This window comes from Embiotoca jacksoni, unplaced genomic scaffold, assembly GCF_022577435.1.
Source record: "Embiotoca jacksoni isolate LCO1_2020_lvr unplaced genomic scaffold, fEmbJac1.0.p SCAF_1, whole genome shotgun sequence".
NCBI classification, from domain to species: domain Eukaryota; kingdom Metazoa; phylum Chordata; class Actinopteri; family Embiotocidae; genus Embiotoca; species Embiotoca jacksoni.
Genome location: NW_027185229.1, coordinates 13,227,551 through 13,254,807, shown reverse-complemented (window position 1 = coordinate 13,254,807; position 27,257 = coordinate 13,227,551). Strand labels below are relative to the sequence as shown.

Below are 27,257 nucleotides of genomic sequence, written 5' to 3'. Positions count from 1 at the left end.
TTAAGTAGTGCTGGGTGGTTTTATAAAAGATGTAAATTAATTTGGTTTCTTTTAAGATTCTGGTGTCTTCACGCGATGTCAATTTTCTTTGCATGACTCTGATATTACATAGGTTTAGAGCGATATATTCTACTGTCAGAAGTACAAAGAATATAATAAAATTACAAAATCATCATGTATGTATAAAAAAAAAAAAAAAAAAAAAAAAAAAAAAGGGATGGGTCATGACCTTTGAATATCTGAATAGGCATCAACATATACAAAATTGAATACTATATGTCAAAAAGTCCTTTGGGAAATTCCTTAAAAAAAAAAAAAATTTAAAAAAAAGTAATAAATGAAGAGGTGCAGTACTAACTCTGCAGGTAAAGCTAGCATATAAGTCTACCACAGCTATGAACAGTAAAAAGGGTGAAGCACCGAGCAACGGTTCATCCACAGATCAATAATTAATGGCCAGACAAAGTGGGTTTAATGTTGGACGTGCAACACAAACAATGACCTTCATCTCAACGATTTCGCTTAAGACAAGATTTTCATTAGCTTTGTCCGAGGTGAGGGTTTTTAAGGTTTGAAAGCATTTGTTGAGCTTGAATTTATGGTGCAAGTATCTCTTTCTCCTTGTGTGTGTGTGTGTGTGTGTGTGTGTGTAGCTGGGGTGGGCGTGTTAGTAATCAAATAGCAGTCAAAAAGTTCAGAGCGATTATTGAATAGTATTTTTGCTTGAATTGCCCATTTCTAATATATCATGTATACTTGAAAAACGACTTGGTGTGAAATAATTTCTTCCTTAACGTGCTTATTACCAGTTGCAACACTTTTCTGTCCAGTCTTTCTCTCAGCACTACACCTTACATCAATTAAAGGTATACCTCTATTGTAGTGTAAAGGGCCAAAAGTCTTGTCTTCATATGTAGGATACCAGAGTGCAGGAAACTGGAGCTGTGTTTAAATCATTGCTCTGAACACGTCTTTCTCAGTTGTCTGTAGCGGGACCATATTCTTGCATCGTTGGATTTTTTTTTTTTTTTTTTTTTTTTTTAATTGTGTTCGTAATGTGTTTCAGGCCTTTGCCTTTTCGGTCGTATGTAGTGCCTCTAGAAAACACAGGGGTAGTGTAAAAAGCCTAGGGGTTAGGGGTTACATTTTTGAATATTAGCAACTGCAGTCACAGGAACATCAAGTTGCTTAAAGAGGGTCTTGCAGTCTTTATTTTTAACTTGCCCAAACTGGACTTCTTGGATCATATTCCATTGCCTCACAGGTATCTGAAGCTACCCTGGTACGAACCAGAACCCCATTTAACTCCGTGAATATATGGGTCTGGCCTCCCTCCATAGGGGATCGCTTGCAGACATCCCATCCTACTTGGTGTAGACCTACGCTTAATTTTCACCAATCAGCATGTGGCCGCTGAAACTACCTACAGCCCGTGTGTCTACGAGTGCTTTAGTTTCTGCACTATCCAGCCTGTACTCCTGAGAGGTAAACTACAGACAATGCAGGTGAATGGTCCCCTGGTGACCTGGATAATTGATTACCTCAACGGCAGACCACAGTGAGGCTGTCAAGAGGACCGATCAGTGACTTTTTGTTGTAGTGCAACCAGGACCACATGCAGTGGAATGTGGGAAAGACCAAGCAGATGGTGGTGGATTTTAAGAGGAACGATCCATCAATCACCTCCGTTTCCATCGGTGAAGGAAGTGGAATTGGTGCAGTGTTACAGGTACTTGGCAAGCTCGACTGGAGTGTGAACACTGATGCCATATACAAGAAGGGACAAAGCCAACTGGACTTCTTGAGAAGGCTCAAACTACTGAAAAAGGTGGGGTCTGTCCTGAGAGCCAGCCTGGACCCATTGGTATGGTGGCTAAGAGGAAAGTGCTGGGCTAAACTATATATACCGCCCACCCACTTCATGACACTTTAGCTGAAAAGAGGGACAGTCAGCAAGAGACTTACCCTACCTCGAAGCACCACATAATGGAACAATATAAAATACATCAAATATGACTGATGGGGATATAAGAAAAAACACATCATTTCAAAATACTTTAAATGAATGGGTCCTTGAATTTTGTAAGCTTGTGTGTGAGATGCTGACCAGCTGGAGGACTGGGGTTGGTTGGTAAACAGGTCCACAGTGTCGTTGGTAAGGCTGGAAGCGCCACCGACCTCTTCAGTGATGAGGGAAAACTCACTGCTCAAACTGGTCACACTGCCACGATCCCTGGTCTCTGTAACCAAACATACAGCAGTTCCTCAACCAATACTTCACACAGCAGCCCAGTTGCAGCATTTGCAAGCCTGTTAAGAGATATATTCCCAAAAATGTCTTTCTACTTTTTATTATTCTAGTTGTCTAGAGATTCCTATAAATCTAAAATATTTAGCTTTATAAACTAAAGCCGTAAAATGGATGAATATAAGTTTCAGTATTCAACAAAGCAGGTGAAAAACCTCAATCAAAGAATGCTCTTGGAACTACTCTGACAATAATATGTGGGCACAGAGAAGACTAAATATTCCTCTACCATCACGTCAAAAACATAGTACTCAAGAGAAATGGTGAAAAGGCTTTTATACCCGTGACACGGAATCAACTCTGACATAAACAAGTTTGCTGATGGGTGTGCTCTAACAGTGGTGCTGGAAAGTTTATAATCTTCAATATTTCTGCTTAAATATAATCTAAAACCATAATCAGATTTGAACTATGTCCTAAAAGTATATAAAGACAACTTAACTAAACATACAAGATAAAATATTATACTTGGTCATTATTTATTTAGGAAAATAGTATAATAAATATCAGTGAGTGGCAAATGTCTGGGAACCTTTGCATTAAGTATTGCAACTAAACGTTTTCGTTAACTGCTGGGTCAGCTTGGCTGGGGGGGGGGGGGGGGGGGGGGGGGGAATTTAGTCCATTGCTCCATACACTTGCGTGCTTTAGGCTTGTTGTCTGGCTGCATGACCCACCTTCTCCTGAGATTCAGTTCACCAACAAATGTCCTAACATTTTTGCCCATTCACTGGTATACTTCAGAATTTATTGTTTCATCAATGATAGCGAGCCGTCCAGGCCGAGATGCAGCTACACAAGTCCAAGCCGTGATACCACCACCTCGATGTTTTACAGAAGGGATGAGGTTTCTATGCTGGAATGTTACGTTTACCTTTCTCCAAACATACCACCTGTACCACCAAAAGTTCTACTTTTGTCTCATTTATCCACAGAAAATTCTTCAAATAGCCTCCTCGCTTGTCCCCGTCATCTTTTGTGAACTGCAGACAGGCAGCAAGTTCTTAGTGGTTTTCTTTTGTATTTTTTTTCCTTCCAACCCTGCCGTGCACACGATTTTTCAGTTCAGTCTTCTCCTGACGATGGACTCGGGAACATTAACATTAGCCAATATGAAAGAGGTTTTTTTTGTTTTGTTTCTTAAGACGTTACCGTGGCTTCCATTGTGACCTTGCGGACTATTTACGCACCTTACTCTTGGAATGATCTACGTTGACTTTAATTTAATCTTTAAATGAACTGCTTAACCTAGAGGTTCATAAACTACAGAACTGTAATATTTGTTTATTTTCTTCAGTAAATAATAACTAAGTATAATATTTGTGTCTGATGTGTTAATGTAGGACATATTTACGCAGAAATATAAAACTTTTTGAAAGGTTCATAAACTTTCAAGCACCACGGTATCGAAGGTTAAAAGCCTGCAGACATCAAATTTTGTGACGCAACATTTTTAGATAGAAGCCTTTCGAAAGGCAATGAGACTCTTGGTGATAACACAGAACTCTCATCTTCAGAAAGATGACAGTTCTGTGTTATCAGCAAGAGTCTCATTGTTGTCTCTGTTCCAACAATGTCTTGCTCACAGCAATAAACCTTTGTCATTGATAAACAAGTGGCAGTGTCCCCGCAGCTGCCGACACTACATCACCAAAAACTGAAGATGTAAAAATGTGCACCAAAATTAAAAGAAAAAAAAAAAGAAAAGAAAAGAAACGTTTACAGGTCGTGCTTCTGTAATAGCACATGTTTAGAGCTCAAAAGGGGCACCAAGGGAAACATTTGAATTGTTACATGGCCTAAAACAGTCACTTTTATAATACTTGCGGACAGCAGTAACTGAGATGTCACCTGTACGTAATAGTGGAGGTCAACAAAAACAAGACTTTTAGGACGTGTTACACTTTCTCCTTAAGCATCCTAATTTAAACATTTCCTTTGAAAACTACTAAAGATTTAATGAGAATAAATTCAAATTAAATTTACCTCAAGTCAAGCATTGAGGATATATGCTTTTATGGGTATTTATATATGTATATATATATACACACACACTGTCAAGTTTTTTTTAACTATGCAAAAAGTAGTTCAAGTAAAAAGTAAAGTTACATTAGAGGAATATTAGCCCTTGCACTCAGATCATTCCGAAAACAAATACTAAAAAAAATATCATAATAATAACAATAGTACAATTCCATATATGACACGACAATGCACGTTTTACTGCATTATTTAAACATAATAATAAATTAATTTAAATGAATTTGTATATTAAATATGCTTCATTAATCAAATATGTCAGAGCCTGTGTGGAGGGACACATGAAAGAGATACACTGACTTACTCAACTGGCAGAGGTCTTCCATAGTGAAATCACTGTCTTTGAAGTGGGAGTTCTTCCTTCTAATATTCAAAATGTGATGAAATATCATCAACCATTAATACACAAGAAAGAACAGAACAGTGGATCCACACATTTCAATTTGTTCGAGGAAATCTGGTCAAATACCGTAAGGTAACTAGAAAGACAGACAATCACAAAGAACACACCTCTGTTTCTTAACAGCAGAGAACTTCTCTGAGACAATGTGCTTCAAAAAATTGAAGCAAAAAAAGAAAATCTGAGGGAGAAAAACAAAAATTTTGATCAGAGAAAGACAAAAACATAAATCACTGGACTTCAAAACCAACAGCCCAATAATGATCCTATCCTACATGACAATCATTTCACAAGTTTATATCACAAAGTCAGGGTATTTATGTTCTACATAGAAATAAGTTTCAAAAAGAAATACCTCTTCCCCTTTGGAGAGTCGATCTGGCAACATGTGACTGGAAAAGAAAATACACAAAATGATTGCATGCCATTCTGGCTGTCCCTTATTTCTGTCAATAAAGCTTTTCAGCAACAGGAGAGGAGAGGAAGAAAAGGTAAGTGATTACTTATCATTTCCATTGATCTATAAATGTGTCTTAAAATATGATAAATTGATTACATTAGTACGATGCATAATTTAGGTAATATGGAGGATAGTAATTACTTAAATTACCATCCTAAATTAAAATACCATCCTAGGCCTAAATTAATTATTGGAGCTCGTTAACATCTCAGCCCACCTTAAGTTTACCACAGAGCCCCTTGACGCTCCACAACACTACTGTGGAATGTTAAGTTGACTAATGAAACTACGTAATAATTAAAACTCACTCCCTATAATTTATGGCTGTAGTGAGGATAAACATATTAACACATATATTACAAGTTTTTTCCAAGTGTCGACCAAACTGGAGAGTTAGATTACTATCTACTTCCACATTCGGATTACCTTCTTTTTCCCTAAATGGGATGAATGATGAGAATCGCGTGGCTTTTGGGGTGAACAGTGGCATCTCAGCATGTCACAATTAGATATTACAGGATTATTGGTTTTGTTTGGAACATAATTATGAATTGGACTATTTAACTTTACTTGAATGAATTTTCAGGACTGGTGGCTGCTGGATTTAAAAATGATTTGTGACATTCAGTAATTATTTTCTTTTGTGAGTTAACAATGTATATATATTGATTACTGACTTTTGTCAGTAATCAATATATGGTTTGTTGCTGCCTCTTGACATGGACAGTTCATCATTATCATGGGTAAAATAAATTCCCAAGTTACCCAACGCCGACTCTAAACATCGAACAAGATGTCAGACTTCAAATAAATAAAATCCACCATTTGCGGAGCTCCCGTCAGATCAAAGACCCAAACCTGACAAATTTTGACACCAGACCTCCCCAAGAATCCGGCTGAGCTGAAACTCTCCTGTTAGGAAGACACATGACATACCTACATCTTGCTATTATCACTGATGAGGGCTTTCTCCCTTCATACTTCTTTAAAGTTGACGCAAATCTTCCTTGTAACTCATTATGGGTGTTGTAAAACCATGATTGGCTCTTTATTCTGTCCCTTTTAATATATCAAGACTGCTTAAAAAAATAGTTTGGCTCACCGGATGTAACATGTTGGTGTAAACCTGGCATTAGTTGACTATTTCAGTGGGTATTGTCATACCGATCTGCTATCTGTGTTATTGCTTTCAAAATCCCCATTGCGAGGGCCAGGTAATATGGCAATATTATTCTAATATTGTGATATTAAAATAGATCTGGTTGAGATTTTGGGTATTGTAATTTTTGGATATGGTATAAGTGTCATCTATTCCTGGTTCTAAAGACAGCATTACATTAAAGTGATGGAATTTTATGAATTTACCAGACTTTTCTAGCTGTTCTATTATTTGCCTTTACCCACTTGGTCATTATATGCACATAACTAACATTATCTAATTTCATAAATAGTTTGTTTTATCACCAATAGCTATCCCTACGATATTGTACAATATTGATCGTTTTTTGGTCAAAAATATTGTTATATTTGATTTTGTCCATATCGCCCAGCCTTATGCACACCTCAGGGAAACAACAACAACCTCCAAGGTTGCGACCCACACGCTGAAAACGGCAAGTTTGTAATGAAGGTTTGGATCCGGAAATCAAACAGACCTGCTTGGGGTGCTTTTGTAGGGATTTAGCCACCGTTCACCTCTCCAAGTGCAAATGTTCCACCAAAACAGTTACCTCCCCAACATTATTTTGCAAGGGCACTGTCGCTGCATCCAGGGCTTATAAAGTCAGCCAAGACATTTGTGATTGGTTCAAAGAAACACAACCAAGCCAAAGCCTGTTTTCCCCCTATATAAGTATGAGACATGGGTGCAGCCGAACAATCTCCAGTGCTGGCTGTGCAGTGTAGATAGATCTGGCTATGTGAGACTATTTCAAAATAAATTGTTAAAAAAAATAAATAAATAAAAAAAATTTTAAAAAAAAAGGAACAAGCATTGGTCCAAAATCTACTACCTATTCCTGAGAGTGGTTTTTTTTTTTTTAAATTAATATTTGAATAGCTCCCAAATACTGTAAAAGTGTATAGATATGAATATGTTACTCCAAAAATAATCTAGAGTCCACATATGATTCAGTGGGGAATGATGAGGTCAGATGTAGCAGCTATACAGCACCTCTCACGCTCTATCCGTGTATCTGCTTTATCCAACACCTTCTTTACTGATCTATCTGCACGCACGCAAACACTTCGCCAGGGTCCTGAGGGCTTGAGCAAGTCTGCTGATATATAATTACATGGGTTAGCTGGCAGTGAAGGGGCTTTTTCTGAGACTGCTTTTGAAAGGCTCAAATTGGAAAGATGGTGGTGGTAATTATGAAAAGAGAACCCCAAGAGGGAGAGAGAGTGTGTGTGTGTGTGTGTGTGTGTGTGTGTGAGTGAGTGAGAGAGAGAGAGAGAGCGAGAGAGAGTGTGAGAGAGAGAGAGAGCAAGCGAGAGAGAGAGTGTGAGAGAGAGAGAGAGAGCAAGCGAGAGAGAGAGAGAGAGAGAGAGAGAGAGTGAGTGAGTGAGAGAGAGTGAGAAAGAGAGAGAAAGAGAGAGAGAAATGTAGAGAGTGGGAGGATTAAAGAGGAGGTCAAGAACAAAGCCAGAGTCGCACTATTGCCACATGTTGCACCCAGCGCTTCATTAACCATTCCTCAATTATGCATCACCAACAACACAGTGCGTAGATGGCACCAAGGAGTAGCAAATGCACCTCGAAATTATTTATGCTCAATAATGCGCTGTCAGTTATGATTCACTGTGAAGTCATGAAATTATGATCGTGATGTAAAAGATGTAAATTATGATTATTTTTTTTTTACCCGAAGAGGAACCAGTCATAAGCAATAGTCAGATACAGGATCTCGCTGGGCTCGAGGCTGGCATGTGCCGCACCGTCCTGTAAAAAATTAATGACAAGAATAAGTCAAATATCTCCAACATCCCGTGATATGCCAAATTTAGACCACAAAACATTTTTGTCTGATAAGACGGTCAGTGTGTCAGATTATGTGATTATGGGGAGTATTTTTTTTTGCCAATTTATACTTCCTTCCATCCTTGCTCCTCCGACCCGGAAATTATTCTCCCTTTACCATCAGCAAGGATGTACCAGTTTCTTAAATGTGTCACAAAAGGGGGAGGTGGCTCCTGGGGGAACTTTGGGGGGAGGCAACACGGGTATATCCTCGGGGTGTAATGGTCCGTCTATTTGTCTGTTTGGTACGCACGTTCGGTTAAGTACGCCCCGCGATCCAAACAATTACCATCAGATATCTATTTCTGCACTTCCACCTCTTGAACAAAGGTACTTAAGTACGTGTGGGAACTATGGCCCTAAAATACTTTTATTATATTTGAATTTATTTCTGCACTAAAAAATATTCTTGAGAATATGAGAAAATACTGAAATATTGTATTAGTTTCAAGAACATACAACTGCAACAAAGTAATAATAGTTTTATATGTCAGCGTAAATCTAACATATCACCGTGGCGTGGCACCGCCCAGCAAATACTCGCAGCTTAAGTCTTCGCTGTGATTAAAGCCATTTCACATTAAGGTTTGCTCAGGACACTCTGAAGGGCGAACCAATCAGCAGCCTACGGGGACGGCTAAGTGCAATGACCTTAAGGTAGTGTACCACACCACTGAAGTGACTCCCCTTTATGGGACTACGGCCTACACCGTGGACATCACTATGTCAACAGGTCAGAATAATGCCATTGTCACGAGAGGACTTTTTTTTGTATTTGTTTTTATCATATTAACTATCGTGAACAATACAATACGTCACACCCCTATTTGAGAGTAAACAGCTCAGAGTCTTCTCTTACTGATAATATGCAGCATTTGAGTGAGTGCCGGAACTGTTACCATAAAAATGATGGCTAACTAGTACTATAAGGGTCCATCTTTTGAAAATTAAGGACAAAAATGTTTATTTTATGCATTTATCTTGGTTGCTATACCAAATCATGAGTCCACTACCAAGGAGTCCCCAGTGTATCTTATGGAGAGCTGGATGACCCCTTGACTGTAATATCTTTACAGATTGGTCAGCTGATCTGATTGCACCGTAGGAGGACAATAAACAGCTTGGCGCTCATTACATTGCATGATTTTTTTTTTTATATACTATTTGATAATAGAAAAAACACCTGCAGGAAGGAATTACATACAGCACCAGCAACAGCTCTAATTTTATCCATATTAATGTATAACATAAAAAAAAAAAATAGTCTATGTAGAATCTGAATGATCAATTTCTTTGCAGCTGGGTTTAGTTAAAAAAAAAAAGTATAACAGGTAACATAGTTGAGATGCAGTTAGTCATGAGCAACTGCAGTCTTGTTCAAATGACGCCAGAGGGAGCTATTTGGGAAACACAAATCCTCCTTGCATCTCACTGTCACATCATCACTGAGAGGAGCGGAGACGTGAGGAAGAGAGGTGAGTGAGGGAAGTAAGGAGCCACATTGGCAAAATGAAATGCCACGACAGTCATATAATTTTTTTGCTGTGACTTGACAGAAACATGACAAGACTACACGTTTGTCTCCAACCACTCTAGCCTGCTGTCTATTTGTCAACATCCCAGAACACATTTTGGAAATTGTCATATGCGGCAAGAGAGGGTAAAGCAATTCTGACGAGCTAGTCCAAGATGCAGCACCGCTTGTCATCTACTGATACACGGCATGGGATAAAAACCCTCACAGATTTATGGGCCCGTTTTCAGTCCCGACACCCAAGCAAATTTCAGCCCCCTATTACCGAGCAGAGATCGTGTTGTCCTGAACACAGCACTAAATTAAACAACACAAGTCAGTCAGCCACTGGATAGCGTGCAGCTGGATTTCTCATTCAGTTTGAAAAGAAATCCACATGTGTTGTTTGGGGGTTCAAGAGAAGTTTACAATATGGACTGTGTCTTAAGGGAAAGACAGCATATGTATAACACAAGTTCTCTGTTGAATAAGGTGGTGAATATACATAGGAGTACAATTATAGCACATCATGATATTGTAAATGAGTTTTATGTAGACACATATGAATACAGAGGGGGGATGGGGCCAAAGCACATGGATTCAGCATGGGATTACTGGAATCAATAATGAACGTGTAAAGGACCAAATGAGCTGTCGGGTGACTGGCCGTCATGTGGAGAGACACCAAGGGAGAATGAAGATAAAAAAAAAAATTTAAAAAACAGCCAAGAACAAAAGTAAGAACTTACTGCCCATAGGGAGAGCCTGAGAAGGGATACGAACAGAGGCGTCCGGTCCCAGCCTGATATGCAATGCACCAGGAGGCCACTCTCATCTGAAACAACACACATCACCACTTTCAAGGAAAACACTTTAAAGTGCTCTTTGAACGACAACAAGTGCATTATGAATAGACATTATTGTCTATGTTAGCATCTAACAAATAAGCGGTAAAATCTTCTCTAATGTGTACTTGATGGATGAATGGAGTTTCTATTTTGTAAAGTACTGAACCAAAAAGGAAAATATTAAATGATAGGACACAGAATGAGGAAACTACTGGATTGTGAATATCAATATACATTATTCAGCAATGGTAAACAAAACATAGAGCAAACCTTAATCTTTAATTATCACATAGTTATTATCTTCAATAAACTACCAAATGCCTAAACAAAAGTAATTTTTTTTTAGAAAAAGAAAAGAGTAAAATAAATTTACACTGTGTACTTAATTGGCAGTAAATTAGGTTCACCTGGCTAAAACCAAATTAGTGTAAAATACTGTACTAATGTCCACAAGTTAGTAGCTAATTTAGTACTTTTGATGGCAAGTACTGGGCGAGCAGTGTACAGTAGGTTTTTTCCCTTCTGCAACTGCCTGACGTACAATAAAGTAAGAAAAAAAACTTTAGAATTGAGGTGAGCTGTAGATTTAGTAAATCATTTTCTGTGTGTTAATAACTATGAGTGATACGTTTTACGTTACACAAAGTAACCTGAACAACTTGATAAATTCTTTTAATGGTGTAGCCTTACATTATTTTCAATATATGTTTCATCCAGTTGAGAAATTTCTGTACTTAATAAATGCTAAATAAATCCATATTTGCTATTAATCTTACTTAAAATTTTGTATTATCTTTGCTGATAATGAATGAAAGAAAAAAATGTAATCCAAAGTCTGAGTCATATTTCTTCACAAAACCAACAGAATCTTGTCTGATCATATGTCCCACAACAACCACCACCTACCATCACTGTTGATGATGTGGAGAAGCAGCTTCAGGTAGTTCTGGGTCTGTTCCACCAGGTCCCACAACTGCACAACACATACGCACACACAATTTACCAAAAACATTATAAATAAATTGAATGAAATATTTAAACCCTTATCTCAATGTTACAGCTGCACCATTATAAAAAAGGTTGCCACCATTCAGCCATATACAAGTGATATTATTAGATTCTAAAATAACATTCTGTGGGTTTGAACAATGTTTGGTGGCACAGTGCGAGTCTGTACAGGTGCACTATAACTATTGCTGTATGTAAGCAGTGCAAGTGGTTATGGATTGCAGCCAAAAGCAGTTTGCAGGTTAGACAACAGATGGCACTGAGAGGCCGCTGATACCACAGAGCACAACCAAGTCGCAACTGCTACGTCGTGAAAAGGAGAGGGAATACGTGAGCAAATGAGAGAACATAAGAGAAAAGGGAAGAAAAGACGGGAAAATGAGAGAAGGAAAGAAAAAAAAAGAAGACATGATCAGAGGGGAAAACAAAAAAACAAAAAAAAAAACTACAAGACATGAAGAGACGGGAGTGAAAGAGAATGAGAGAAGACAAGTGCAAAGAAAAGAGGAATGAGATGAGAGACGAGAGGAGAAATCTAATACCAAGAGAAGAATTTACCTGGTACTGATTCCAATCAATGTTCAAGTTCTGAGTAAAGCACACAGGGATTGTCAAAGGAGCGTCAACATAGTCCTAACAGTGGAGACACAGAAGCATCAGATTATTACAACAGGGCCAAGATCTCATCATAGACTAAACTGACTGTGACCAAACACTCTGTACCTGATTCCAGTTGAACACTAGACCCTCAGCTGTGTAGTCTCTGTCTTTGTAGTCCTTAAAAAACTCACACCCTGAAAGAGGGCGAGAAAAAGCACAAGTCATCTTTGTTACAGTGATGGATGAAAGTCAAACTTCTTCAAACACCTTTTCTGAGGTTATTATAGTTTTATATCCTGTTTCATGTCATTCAGAATTTTGTTCAGTAAACCAAAGCACAACTTAGCGACAGCTGCTGTGGATAAAGGAATCGTGCAACGGGGGAGCGGCTCTATGCACAAATGTACATGTATCCACGTACACGCAGCGGCGGCTGGTGATAAGCAAAGAAGCAGGAGTAACCGGGTAAATACGTAATGGCGGATGTGAGGTGAACCTGAAAGACTGCGTTGAGAGTTGTCCAATTCCATTAGATTAAAAAAATGACGTAAAACAATACCAATTCGCTGCCAATAAAAGAGGGAGGGTCCGGGGCACAGAGACGTGCCACCCGTGGAAAATCTAAAACGACCAATTGAAGAGCAGCGTAAGGTCCCGTGGTTGACAAAAGTTGAAGGACTTGCATTCACTCTCTTTGGCCGACACCCTGCACCAGGAAGTATATTTATTTACACAGAAATTTAAAAAATGTTTTATTGAATGCTTACAGGCGCTGACAGACCACCAGGTGCACCTTACAAGCAAACTATTATTATATAATTATTCTTATGTTTTACATGTTTAAAGTAGTATTTTTTTCTCTCGACGTTTGAGGGGGCAGCGCCCCGTATTAAAAAAAACGCCACTGGATGTGCGTCTGAAATTAGACGAGATAAACTGAATTAAAAAAAAAAAAAAAAAAAAACATAAACCCAAAGGGAGGTTTTGGTGAAACAAGTATCTATGAACAGCTATCTACTTCTACAGCTCAGACACCAAGACAGGCAAGTGGCACCAAGAGCGGCATGTATTTGTATTGCTTAGTCACAGTACGCGAGTTGAGTAGACGGCCTCTCAACGTGGCCCATAACACGCCGTGTACACGCCGCTAAAGAATACAGCCACATGCGACCCAGGTTACCCCCGAATGCGGCCCGAGCAGATCGGATCCCAAAGTGTTTTGGGTGCATACTCACCTGTGCTTTTGCTGACCACTGCTGATCCGATCAACCCATTAAGGATCAGGTCAGATTTTAATGCCAGGTGTGCCTAGAGTCTGTGTTGAAGATTTGATTGGGTTCCAAAATTTTGAATGTAATAAATCCAAATCCCTCTATTTATTCTAATCGAGGAATGTAAATCGCTTACTGTGTGCCGTGGGCACTTTTCCATATTTTCTATTTTCTGAGTCTCATGTATTTACTGTTTAGTAGCTATTACCAAACCAAAATCACTCCACACAATTGTTTAGACATGGATTACATAAATGCATATCATACAGTAAATGACAGTTTTGATTTTTGTTTGGTGCTCAATATATATTCTGAGTGAGATTTAGTTTCACTGTACAAAAATCACTCTCTCCAGTGGACTGATAATGTAATTGATGCAATGTATCTGCTGTAAGTTAGTATTGGCCAATAGACAACATCTAGCTCTGATCTGATCATGACTGAAAAAGTTCCTGTTCACCTGGGTAAGGCACAGACAGCAAGGTGAAGTCTGCATAGCGTTGGGCCTTGTCCACCTTCTCAGAGGATGTCACACTGTAGAGAGACATAAAAGAGCCAGATGAGATGTAGTCACAGGCACTTATTTTACACAATAAAGGGCCATTCAATTAGCCACAATGGTTAACATATATACTGTATATAAATATAGTATATAAACTAATGAGCCAAAACATTACACTATTGCTCCAAATTGCTGAGGCAAAGACTCTACAAGAACTCTAAAGGTGTCCGATAGTATCCAACCCCAAAACTACCCTTGATGACTATAAGAACCACCTGTTCACTAACCGATATGAATCATGACGTGCCGTTGCGGCAACATGTTCAGGCTCACTAATTTGATGGAATTACGCATGGGAAAATATCTGTCAAATAACATTTGGAAGATCCATCTTGATACAATGATGGTAGATATTCCACCAGCTCCAATGATGTTCTTCTTCCTGGAGGCCTTACTATGCACGGGGGACACCGTGACACACAAATGCTGTCAATCTCCCATTCCCTCACAGAGATATTGGCGTTACATATTACTGCACAGAGCTCCTTGAATCTGTGCGGGGCACAATGAAATCTCAGGACTGTCGAGGCATTCTAGAGCAAAATGTGTCAGAACTGCTCAGTCTTAGTCACAGGTTATATATAGGTCATCCAACAGGACAATGACCCAACACACGCAGCTCAACAAATCATCCCAGAATGGCTAAGAACAAAACATTTGGCTACTCTGAGGTAGGCCTGTATGAGTTGTGATCTGAATAATAGCAAACATCTTGTGGGAATGCGCTAAAACATGCAGTCTGAAGAAGAGACAGCTGGAGCAGTTTGGTCTGGAAAGATGGACCGTACTACCTGCTGATAGGTGCAGAAGCCCTTTTTTTTTTTTGTATCTAAAATGTCTGTTAAACTGAAAATCAAAAGAAAAGTCAGATTTTTATTAAATATGGAATAAAAATAAAAAATGATGGAGGCTGATTACTTTTGTCAGTTTCAAATTATTTCAGAGGAAATTGTGTTTTTTTTTTTTTTTTTTTATATATAATGGAAAGGTACCAACAAATTCATTCACGACTGTGTATAATCTCAACAGATATGTCCCCTGCTCACTACTGAGCACAAATGTACTCTATGTACTTATGCCTCAAGAGCCCTTCTGATGCCAATACAGAGACCTCCTGGCAGAGCAAGCTTTGCAAGAGTTCAAAATGTTTTTTTCCAAACGCACATGAAAAAGAAAATGCTTGCATGCTTGTGTCACCTCTGCAGCTACAACTCTATCCTAAGGGAAACACTGGAAATCCAGTGACCTAAATAACAGGCGGTCTGAATGAACTAGTCCGTGTTGTTCCTTACTTTAGGCCAAACTTAACCTTCTTGTTCTCCACCATCAGGTCACAGATGTAGCGAACCGAGAGGTAGCGTAGCAACTTAATGTCGTGGCCTCGAACCTTGTCAAAGAGCTGGGAGTCCCCGTTCCTGAGGAGGAGGGGGAAAAAGAAAAAAAAAAAAAAAGGAAATTTAGATTAGATTTTGGTAGAAAAGTGGAAATTTAAGGGCTGACCTTCTCTGGGCAGATGGTTTAATTTAATGTGAAGATTAAGAGCAATCATTCAGTGGTTAACATATTACTTTTTAAGCACCTGTATTCAGCCATTCATCGGTCTGTTTTACTGGTGCCACTTTACTTCATTTGACAACCAACCAACTAGAGATGAGAAATTATAGAACAATAGAGGAGCCGTGGTTTGTGCCTCTGCTGAAGAGACATTATGAATGCGTGCACATAGTCAAGACTGGTGCGAACCATAATTGGGACATTACACTAACGGATATTGGCTAGTTGATCTCTCTGCATGCAACGTCCCTTCCACCCTCTCTTTCACTCTCCATGCATTCACATGCCACCATTGCATGTCATTAACTTTGAATCTTCACTCTCCCGTCATTTGTGCTTTTTCTGCAAGTATCAGTGGCTCCAAAGCTGCATGTTTTACAACTGTGATTACTGGCCCGACCGACCTGGCCAGTGTCTGTAGTTTCCCTATGCTGTTCCTTTCTTTCTCTCCTCACCCAAACTGGTCAAAGCAGATGGCAGCCCACCTATGACCCCGGTTCTATGGGAGATTTCTCTGTGTTAAAACAAGAGTTTTTCCTTCCCACTGTCACTCGTATGGGAAATGCTGAATTGTAGGGTATCTTTCTATAATATCTTAAGGTTTCAACCTTACTATGTAAAGTGCCCTGAGATGACTTAAATTAAGATTTAGCACTATATTATTAAAACTGAATTAAATTGAATGAAATGACCTTATTAGAAACGACCCATTCTTTTTAGAGATACAACAGGTTTCAATCAAAAGAAAATCTACAACGATTTTTACAATCAACGATTTTTTTTTTTCAAGCATTTTTTTAAACACTATATTAAACATTTGCTGGTTTTATCTACAAAGTTCAAAGATGTTGGTCATATGTGATAGTAAATGACATCTTTTAGAGTTGTGGAACAATAAAATGACAAAAGAAAACAAACTGATGAGATATACATGAGAGAGCTGATGAGAGATAATATTTAAAACATTTCAAAATTAAAGTCAAGATTTAATGATGCCATCCTAGCCCCTTCTTTAAGACAACTCAATTCAGTGCTTTAAAGAGTATTCAGGACAAGCAGATATCCTGCTGTACCAAGCGATTAGTGTCACATAGTGATTGATTCCCACAGATAGAGCAGTGTCTGATGTTTATTGTAAATAAACCTAGTAAAGGGGATTTGATCACCTGACTGCGCTATCATCCTCTGGAACTTCCTCTGCTTCTGTCCACGTGTCATCACTGCCCCCTACAAAAAGAGGGGGAAAAAAAAAAAAGGGAACAAGATGAGTGTGAGTCACATGTGCATAAAGCAAGCCGCCTAAACGCGGGATCTCAGATTCCATGAAAAAGTGTTACGACGATTACGATTTCAAATAATAGCCCACTTTGTGAGTATTAAGGGGTGAAATTTCAAATATAAACAGGGTTTTGGCAGAGTTCACCAAATCAAATTTACAAGAGACCTTTTCAATAGCACAGAGTAAAATTCCACAAATTACTTACAATGAATTGTAATTAATTCATTACAATTAATTTAATACTTGAACTTTCCAGACCTAAATATCAATAATTCTGAATACCATAATCAATTGAATTAATTTGATCTGGACCCAAAAAGGCAAGACCAGCACTGTTCCAATAACTTCTCAGGGAAAATATGCCAGGAAAATATTAAGACCGATATAAGAGACACAATTATGAGGAAAAAGGGCAGCGAGTGTGAATACTCGGGAACCCTACCATTTGGCATTAGTACAACCCCTTTTCCTAAAAAGTTGGGACACTGTGTATAATGTAAAGAAAAAACAGAATGTGATAACTTGCAAATCATGTAAACTCATTGATTTGAAAATAGAGCAACGACAAGTTATCAAATGCTGAAACTGAGACATTTAACTGTTCTAAAATTGCTCATTTTGAAATTGAGGTGTGACTCATCCTTTTAAAAGATGTGATTGGTTGATCCAAAAAAATTCACTCTTGGTGATCATGGGACAGCATGGACAGTGACATCCAGTGGAAATAAAATTAACTGTGTGCCAATAAAAGGCTGTGAAAATGCTTTTTTTGTTTGTGTGAAAACTGATGATGAAGGTTTGCGAAAGACTCCAGTCATCTTTCCAGTTATCAAATATCTTCGCGCCGTGATCACTTTCATTTCTGGCGTTATTGCGTTAAGTGGAAGAACTGAGTGCCTCAAATGAGATCGACCACAAACATTATCCCTGAACGTTATTATTTGCAGCGTTTCATCAAGGTGCCGTCATTCAGCGTTTGAAGAATATTTCTCTTTCCTCAAAGTACTTCTGCAATTTTCTTCTCTGCTTAAGAAATTCTTAAGCCTCTTAGAAGCCCTCCTCCCTGCTCCTAACAGTTTCTCACCTTAGGAGCTTTCCTTAGGGCTGAGATGTTTTGCGGATAGGTTTTTTTTTTTTTTTTAATCTTTACAAGGATCTACTCCTCACTTTAAGGGGAAATTCTTAGCGGACGTAGAAGAATTTTCACAGAATTCCGTCACTACGAGTAAATTTTTGTCCGAGGAATCTTTGTGAATACGGCCCCAGGTCAGTAACATGATTGGGTATAAGAAGAGAATCCCAGAGAGGCAGCAGTGAAGATGGGGAGGAGTTTACTCCTTTACTGTGTGGGCAAATAGTGCAACAATCTAAGAATAATGTTCCTAAATGTAAAATGCAAAGAATTTGGGGATTTCATCATCGACAGTACATAAAATCATTAATGACTTCTGAGAATCTGGAGGATTCTCTGAATGCAAGGGACAATGCATATTGATGCAAAAATCAATATTGGGATGGCCATGATCTCAGGCAGCACTGTATTAAAAACAGACAAAATTCTATAGTGAAAATCATTGCACAGGCTCAGGAATACTTCCAAAAAACATGAACACACTTTGTCGCTGCATCTACAAACTCAGGTTAAAAGTCTACCATGCAAAGTAGAAACCATATATCAGTCCCTCCAGGATTTTCCAATGTTTTTTTTGGTAATTGTTCTGTTCAAAAAGATCTTGATTTTGTGACCGATTTTCTCAAAGATTGCAATGCAATTTGAGTGTGAAGTGTTTTTTGCCGTAAAATTGCCGATATCATGTACATCACAAAAAGATTTTTACATATAATTTGTATATATTTATTTATTGAATTTAGAGAACCATGGGCTCAAAGTTACATCAAAATTCATAAAATTGACACAGCTTTACAAAACAGACAGCCTGTGACTATAATATAGCAGACAAAGGCTACATATGCTGTCAAAATAAGAGTTTAGATGCTGTTTGCTTAATATTAATTTAAAAAAAAAAGTGCAGTCTCTTACAATTTGAAGTGTGTATTAAAGTGATATAACATACACCATACCATTACAATGAGTTGCAGCACATTTCCTACATACCCCATCGGTTCCGAAACTGCTTCAGAGCAAGTTATGTTTGAGATATTAGATCAAAGGGCTATATTGATGATATATAGATTCGATTTCATTTTGTTCTTTTACTGATATCACCCTACAACAGACTGGCTGAAGCCTTGTACTTGTTGTACATATATGATGACAATTTACTGTTTTGAAATTATGTTTTTATATTCATTTCTTATTTGCTCTCCAGTTCATTCTGAAATGATAAGGCTAAAACTGTCTAAGAATACTAATAATTCAATGAAATACAAACACCTAATTATAGTCACATCTTTCCGTGTGCTTTATGGTAATGTAATATTAAGGCTTTTAACATAGGCTACGCATTCACACAGTCTGCGATTTTTTTTTTTCCCCAGCACATCTTTCCATCACTTGGTAGCTACAGCTGTGCTGCTTTCAGCCAGAATGATGTATTTTACTTCCTCATATTTTTCAAAAATGATCGTTTATTCCACCTTTATGTATTATGTCACTCTGCTGCCAGTACACTCTTCCATGTTTGTGTTTGGTCAGATCACAGCTCCTCTTTTACCTGAACACTGTCACAGCTAGATTAAAAAAAAGCCTAGGTTGACAGTGCAGCTCTGGGTTGACATAGTGAGTATCCTTGTCTCCTCAACTCCCAAACTTGAGTCTTGTTGAAAGAAGAGGTTGATGTGCGCTGTTGCAACTTTTGAAATGTGTTTCTGGCATCAAATTTAAAATGACCATATATTTTCCAAAAAAACCAATAACATTTCTCCGTTTCAACGTTTGATGTGTTGTTTTTGTTCTATTTTCCATTAAATAAGAGGTTTACATGATTTGCAAATCACCACATTTTGCTTTAATTTACATTTTACACAGCATCCCAACCTTTTTGAAAACGAGTGGAATAAGCTATATTACAAAGTTACATTATAAGGAGTATCTCCACTATGTGTAACATAGGCAAAGTATGGCAGCTGTTTGACAGCTCTTTTATAGCAACTGAAACTTTCAACAAGTCAGAATTTGTGAACTGAAACCTTCCATGAAGTCAGCCACAACTTCCTCCATTTGGGCTAAATTTAAGATGCATGTGCATGTGCTTTGTACCTGAGAAGATGTAATTATAGCCTGTGCGTCCATACAGCTCCCCCCAACCTGCCAGAGTGGATGACCGGCAAATATGCTGCAATGAGGAAGAAACGATACATGATCAGATAGCTGTAGGCTGTTACAATAATTCATATCTAATCACGTCCCCGGCTGCAATACAACATGAATTTTGTGTGATTTCTTGCCAAAACTGGATATAAAACAAACCAAGCTGGTGGACAAGATGTAATAAGGCAGTGTGAAAGGTACTACATACACTGATGAAGGGAATAACATTGCATCTCAATCACATTTCAGTGTATGGAATATTACACAGTAGGTGAAAAGTTGCCGTTGGCCACTTCGGGGGTAGGAAAAATGAGTAGAGACCATAACATTGACATATGATCATTTATCCTTAAAAGTTCACCATATCACCAAAAAACAGCTGCTTATTCACAAACAAGGCACTTAAAGAGTACATTATCATTCATGTGAACTCATTTTCATGACCAATTGATGAACCTAAGTTCAAGTTGTCTTTTGCTTTACGAAAACTTGGCTCAATGGCTCAATACCGGAGTCTGTGCCGCAGCGGGCAGGCTTCCAGCTGTTAAAAGCAGATTGCAACAGGGGGCTTTCCGACAAAACAAAGGGTGGAGGCATTTGTCTTTACACTAACAGCGGTTGCTGTTTTAAAGATGTGACAATGATTCTGCAGCACCGTTGTCCTGCTCTTGAAACTTGTATTATTAACTGTAACCTTTGGTTCTATGCTTACTTTTTTCCCCCAAGGAGTACAAGTGCTCCAACTTGAAATTATTAAGGAGCACACAAAGAATTTAAGAAGCACAGTGGACAATGTTCAGATAAGGGCTTATAAACAAGCAATGTATTCAATACATGTTTATATTGTTTGTGCTCTTTGTGCTCCTTCCCCTTGTGTGCAATTATGATGTGGAAACCAGTGGCAGCCTGTGGAAGACACCAGCATCTACGAGACTAGACTTGGTTGTATGTTTTACTGACACTTTGTGCTCCTAAATAATTTAATTTCAGCTCTCACGGTTCTATTTTTAGGCACAAATGCAAGTGAAATACTATATTTTCTTCCTGCATCTAAATGACAAAGGAAAAAACTTTCCTCTACATTTAGTAGAATATTTGGGGGCAGCCCAACTCTGAACTGCATGTTGGATGGTCAGATACATTCCCCTCACACCTTTCAGACATTTAGATGTTGGCCACCTGAGGAAGTCTACTTCTCTTTTTTTTTTTTCCATCTGAAAATGAGCACTATTTAAATAATATCGTTTCTCCTCGTTCCCTCCCCCCTCTCTATGACAGCTGCCATTTCACTCCACCTTCCTGTATGGACGCTCAAACACGTTTGTTTTTCAACTTGGCTGTATGGCATGTCTTAATATGTAGTTCAAACAGACAATAATACAGCCTTATCTGCGTATTTCTGCTGAGGGGGGCTGCGGATTCAGCTCTCTTTAAGTTAATCACAGTGAGTGACCCTAATTCGCACCGTTTCCCATTGTCATTAGATAAATTGTTACAAATATTTAAAGTAAATACCTTGCCATTGTAGAGGATGACCGGGCAGACAAACCTTCCTCTGCAGCGAGCCAGCTTACTCCGGTTCACCAGGTCCTGCAGCTTACTGATCTGCACTGTGCTCTCAAACCTGCAGACACAAACCACCACATGGTGTCCATGTCAATCTATTGAATCAGTGAACTTGATTTAAAACAATGTGAAACAAGCTTACACTGCTGAAACCCCCCAAATAATCATCCGTTCTTATTTTTACAGATGTAGGTTAAAGTTAAGTGGAACATTCATCTCTGGCTACAAACTAGGACTTTACAATCATTGATTATTTCCTCAGACTCTTTACTTTACAGTAACGGTCTGCCTGACGCATCATAAGCAACATCCCAGAAGAACAGATTTGCTGAGCACATGAGGGACTTGCCAGATGAGGAGACTTCTTTAATACAGTGTTTGAGGTTTTGCTGTGAAGAACGGCTTTGCTCTTAAGTTAAAGCAGGTCTTTTATGTTCAGCCCACAAATGGAAAATAGTTCAGCTGCATTAATCAGCAGTAAGAAATAAGGATTTATTGAATCACTCCAACTTGTTTGCTATTTCCAGCTACAATGTGCCCTCATGTGACATGACAGTCACTTTTACCCCTCCTCTACATGCTCAGAGGGGCTGGAGATGGAGACTGACCTTTGCTCCCTTCACCACGGTAAGGTGTGCATGGTTAGAGGAGAGACAAACAAACAACAGGGTAATTGGTAACTGAGCGGGCTGGACTTTGTATTGGAAAATGATGGGATTGAATGAATAGTGAAGCACCTGTCTCTCTCCACATCTCTGCATTCATACTCCAAGAAAACTATCTGTCGGGGGTAGTGGCCACACACTTCCCCATTGGAATTATGGATGACACTGTACTTGTAATCTCTGGCAAACAACTCCAAACAACGCTTCTCTATTGCCTCCACCTGAGGGGAAAAAAACAAACATTACGTTAATAGGTCATAACGGATCCTTTTATATCAATCTGTGGAGAGACTGTTAGTGTCTGAAAAAGATAATCTGAATGTTTTGGTGGATTTGGTGTAGCAAGGTCTGGCCACATAGACCAAATTCATGCCAATAGTCTATAGTATTGTGTTTGACTTTGACCTTTTACCTATATGTCAAAATGTGTATGGTGGCTATATCCAAAAATAAAGCGTGCATCTCAAGTTTACTTCGTCACTGGTACTTTAATAGACTCTATACAGATGTGGATAGATTTGTTGGTACTTGTCAATGAAATAAAAAAAGAACTCGCAATTTTCCCTGAAGTAACTTGAAAGCGAAAAAGTAATCAGTATTCGTCGTTGATTCTTCTGATAGTTACTAAAAACAGACTGCTTTTGATTTTGGACAACAGAATATTTCAAACAATAAAACAATCAAAATGGCATGGCTAAACATAACAGGATTCTAAAGCTAATATTTTGCTGCACAAACTTTAGAGGCAGTCACTGCGAACAAATGACATCTGTTGCTTTCAGTGAGACTTCTGTACCCGTCAGAGAAAACTGCTCCAGTCGGCTCAGCTTTTTAAAAAATGTCATCTCCAAACTGTACGTTTCAGCTCTTTCTATAGATGTTTGGTAGGATTCAGATCAGGACTCATCGAAGGCCACTTCAGAATAGTACAATGTTTTGTTCTTAGCCATGCTGGGGTGATTTAAGCGGTGTGTTTTTGGTCACTATGCTGTTGGGAGGATCTCAGGAGAATCAAGGCAGCGTGTTTTGCTGCACCGATAGCGCCCTGCGCCAGATGCAGCAAAGTAACCCCGAAACATAATCGAGCCTCCTCCGTGTTACACAATAGTTGTCGTGTTGTTTTCTCGGAAAACTTCCATTTTTTTAATCTGTGAACGTAAAAGCTTCACTGTTGTTTCATCTCTCGAAAGGAAGTTCTCCCAGAAGCATTGTAGCTTGTCAATATGCATTTTAGCAAATTCCAACAAGTTGGTTTTTTTCTTTTAACAGTGGAGTTCTCCTAATGTCATCTTTCATGGAGCTCACCGTCACTCAGAAAGCAACAGACAATTAGACACTGATGTACCTTGACGGTGAAATTCAGCTCGTGTCTCTGCAAACTTTCTTTGGCTCTTTGTTTACCATTTACACTTAACTTTTTGTGAAGTCCAGAGTCCATTTCCCTGTTATTGAGTGACTACTTTCCTGCATTTAAATCAGCAAATGCAATTACAAGATCGAAGAAGTGTGACGCTAATTAAAGGAAATCAAATCACTTTTCACAAACTCTTTGCTTTACTTTGATATCAAAGGGATTACGTATCCATTGGACAATTGCTCTTAACTTCTATTCAGGAGGAATGAAGCAGTATTTCGATGACCTGTATCGGTACCAACAAATGTCTGCACATCTGTATAACACATCCTGAACGGTAGGTCTAAACGTTGTGTCGCAATTGTTAGGAAACTTGGACCTACACATAAAAGATGGCCCTTATCGATCTCAATTCAATATGTTAGGTCTTCTTTTTAGTTTTGTAAGGGTTACCACCATTTCATTTATGTTGTGCGGCACTAACACTCAGTGGATTTTACACTTTAAAAAAAGATCAGCAGTGTTTCAGCACTCTTGCTTTACTGAAGATGGTCTTGTGATTTATAAATCTATTTATTGATTAGTTGTTTGTTTTTTAAATAAATCTATTTATTGATTAGTTTGTTTTTTTCAGAGAATATCTTTAAAAAGATACAAATACCACACGCAGGAAAAATAAAATAAAAAATCAACACCAACATGCATTAAAGGTCAGAGGTAGAAATCTTCTATGTAATTAGGTTTATCATTTAGGATGACAGGTCTTCAAGTAGATCAGAGTAACAGACTGACGACCCGTCAATCTTACCTGAGGAGTGACCTCCTTTGCTCTGTACTGCGTCTTGGAAAATAAATCTATCAAATCTGCTATTTCCTCGCTCTTTCGGACCGACACACCGGAGGTCGTGAAGCCGCCGGCCGCGGCAGGGGAGGCGGCCATCATAGCGCCTCGACCCGCGGCGGTGGCCTGTAGCCGGACTCGACCTCCTTCAAACACCGCAGAGCCTTGTCCTTTGGAACGGGGAGACCGACCAGGCCATCCCTTCCCAGCCAGCTTTTTCCTGACTGCCCGCTTGAGGGGGCCGGAGCCGGGGAGCCTTCCTGAATTCAGGGCACCGGCGAGTCGCTCCACTCCCAACACAAGACGTTAGCCAGCCCGCAAAGCCCGGCCACTCACACGGCCGGAGTTAGCAACGCGAGCTAACAGGCGGCGAGCTCAAGCTTCCCAAAAGCGTTTTGGTTCCGTCGTATCCAAACACTCAAAACCCTCGCGTACTCATTTGGAGACCAATTCAGACCTTCGTAATCCTCCACATCGGTCGCTGTTTTGTTTGCGTTTCGGTGGGGGGGGTGGGAGGGGGGGGGGGGGTGTGTAAGGTGGACCGCTGCCCGTCTCTCTCACTCTCTCACCACCAGCAGCTCAAGCTCAACAGCAGTCACCTGGAGACAGGAAATCCCCAGGATCCGTCCCGGCCTGCTCACGCTTCCTCAATGTCACGTCTTCATGTCTCCTCAGTTTACCACAACCGTGACGATAAATCCTAAATTGATTGGAGTTATTCTGTCGTGAATCCTGCGGCCGCGAAGTTTCAATGCCGCATGTGTTGTGGGTGACAGCCGCAGCAGCGCAGAGTGGTGTTGCAACCCGTGTACTACTGAGGGCACAACAGGCAGTAAACAGGAAGCTGCCGCGACCACGTGACAGCCATCTCCCATTTAAATCGTAGGCCAATTCCGATCCAGCCTCCTCCACCTTCCCTCCTTCCACCCCTCCACCCTCCCCCTACACACTTCCGCTCCGTTTGTGCATGCCTGGCGTAGAGTAAAGTAGGGTGTACCGTCTGTTTTAGGGTTTGTGGCATTGAGGTCCTTCCAACTCAAAACCGAGTGCTTTGCAAAATTAAGCAATATAACTTCTTCCAACTTCCATGACATGAATAAATAGTTGGTTTTTTTTTTTTTTTCCAAGAATAATTTGGTAATCTGAGAGTGCATCTTTGGGATAATAAAGTTATTTCTGCTATAATCAGATTGAAAAGAAGTCGTATTTCCATAAATTTAACAATCAAATTCCTGAGACTTACAAACTTAATAACTAACGTAGGAGAACTTCAACTGCTGTTCAAGCGACGAGTAAGAGTCCCCGTTTCCGTGCCCCTTCTAGCTCTATTTTGACGGTCCACTACTAGAGGACACTCCTGAACAAAGGGTAGGGCCACGGCATGGGAATTGGGATTGTGCCTAAGGACCCTATTTTTGTCTGCCTGGCATATCGCACTTATGTGCCTCAATAGAGAGCTCAGATAGGTGTGGAAATCGCGTTTGATATTGTGGTGAAAACAGGTACAGGGCACAGGTCAAGCGCACCGCGTGGTAATAGTGAAGTTGGAGGAATAGATAATTAGAAGGTGTGTCACAGCCAATCAAATCAGTGCCTCTCATTTACTATAAGACAGCTTTCCCCCTGCGGGTAGTCCGTTTCTTTTGAATAAAGAATGAGCAGACCGACACTGCCATCCACACTTCACGTTGGAGGAAACCGACGTACTTGTCTGGAGGTTCGGGCTCTAATCCCCGAAATGATGGCGCTGCGAGTCAGCCTCGACAGGCCGATCGCAGCTTTAGGAAGAGGTCATTAAGGTTGCCAGGTATATCAATACGCCCACAATAATAATACGTGTAGAAGTAAGTGTTACAAATCAATGTCAGTTCCTGAGTTTCACACGTTTTTCTGTGAGTGAGCACAGCGATTTTTCTTTGGACATGAGCAGAGGGCGCACATCTAACTTTGTGTTAAACTCTGAAACTCGGCAACGGAGATTGGTAAAAAAGAAGCTTCAGGAATTCTTCCCCCAGACGGGTCAGACTGTCAACGCCAAGTTACACCGTGCATTACATTTAGTGCAAGTGGTCTGCGGCGTTTTGGCAGTTAGGTTCTCGAATAGGATAAAGTGGGAAAAGGGGGCAACTTTCTCATCTGCAACAACACAATTGACTCCGTGGCTCCACGCTGCTTCTTTTCTGTTCCTAATCATTTGTCACAAATGTGCGCTCGCTGCTCAAATTCCACGCGCATAAAACATCACAGATGCACCCGGACCACAGCTCACAACGACCACGGGGGAACTCGGACTGATTTTGATCGCGCGACGAAACAAGTCTCGTGAGAGAGGTACGGCTTCTCGATGACCCGTGAATTTCGTTCGCCGAAGAGGAGTGTGAAATTCACTGATCCGCCCTGCGTAAATAATTCTTCCCCCGGCAGGAAGCGGTTCAATATAGGACAATAATCTGCGTCTTAAACGCGCCAAACTCTGGCATTAATTAAATGTCAAAGTGAACAAAGATCATTCATCCAATACATTAAATCCGTTGCTGGAACGACGTTGAGAAGTTAGCAGAAGTAAATTATGCACACTCGAAGCTCCCGACGGCATTTTTAGGATTTCCGTTTGTCTCCATGTTAAAGGGCTCTAAAGACCATTTAGGATGATTAAAGGTGAACTTGCATACCGATTTCGGTTATAATGTTATTTATT

At 39.6% G+C, this 27,257-nt stretch overlaps 1 protein-coding gene across 3 annotated transcripts in view; it reads right to left on the bottom strand.

Annotated features, from left to right (window-relative positions):
• Positions 1-25,409, bottom strand: part of mtmr14 (myotubularin related protein 14) — a 33,378-nt gene extending 7,969 nt beyond the window's left edge. The window contains exons 1-16 of one of the 3 annotated variants that reach the window (XM_069173821.1): positions 24,527-25,409; positions 22,437-22,585; positions 21,649-21,757; positions 20,083-20,158; positions 16,750-16,810; positions 15,322-15,444; positions 13,928-14,001; positions 12,320-12,390; positions 12,155-12,229; positions 11,495-11,561; positions 10,490-10,575; positions 8,073-8,149; positions 5,104-5,140; positions 4,859-4,929; positions 4,653-4,711; positions 2,108-2,240 (exon numbers count right to left, since the gene is read on the bottom strand). In XM_069173821.1, the coding sequence (XP_069029922.1) occupies positions 2,108-2,240; positions 4,653-4,711; positions 4,859-4,929; positions 5,104-5,140; positions 8,073-8,149; positions 10,490-10,575; positions 11,495-11,561; positions 12,155-12,229; positions 12,320-12,390; positions 13,928-14,001; positions 15,322-15,444; positions 16,750-16,810; positions 20,083-20,158; positions 21,649-21,757; positions 22,437-22,585; positions 24,527-24,661 (1,403 nt within the window). In that variant the 5' untranslated portion in view covers positions 24,662-25,409. Of the gene's footprint in view, positions 1-2,107; positions 2,241-4,652; positions 4,712-4,858; positions 4,930-5,103; positions 5,141-8,072; positions 8,150-10,489; positions 10,576-11,494; positions 11,562-12,154; positions 12,230-12,319; positions 12,391-13,927; positions 14,002-15,321; positions 15,445-16,749; positions 16,811-20,082; positions 20,159-21,648; positions 21,758-22,307; positions 22,318-22,436; positions 22,586-24,526 lie in introns of those variants that run through there. The other 2 variants (XM_069173734.1, XM_069173907.1) reach the window with 2 other exon arrangements.
• Between the last annotated feature and the right edge of the window lie 1,848 nt (positions 25,410-27,257).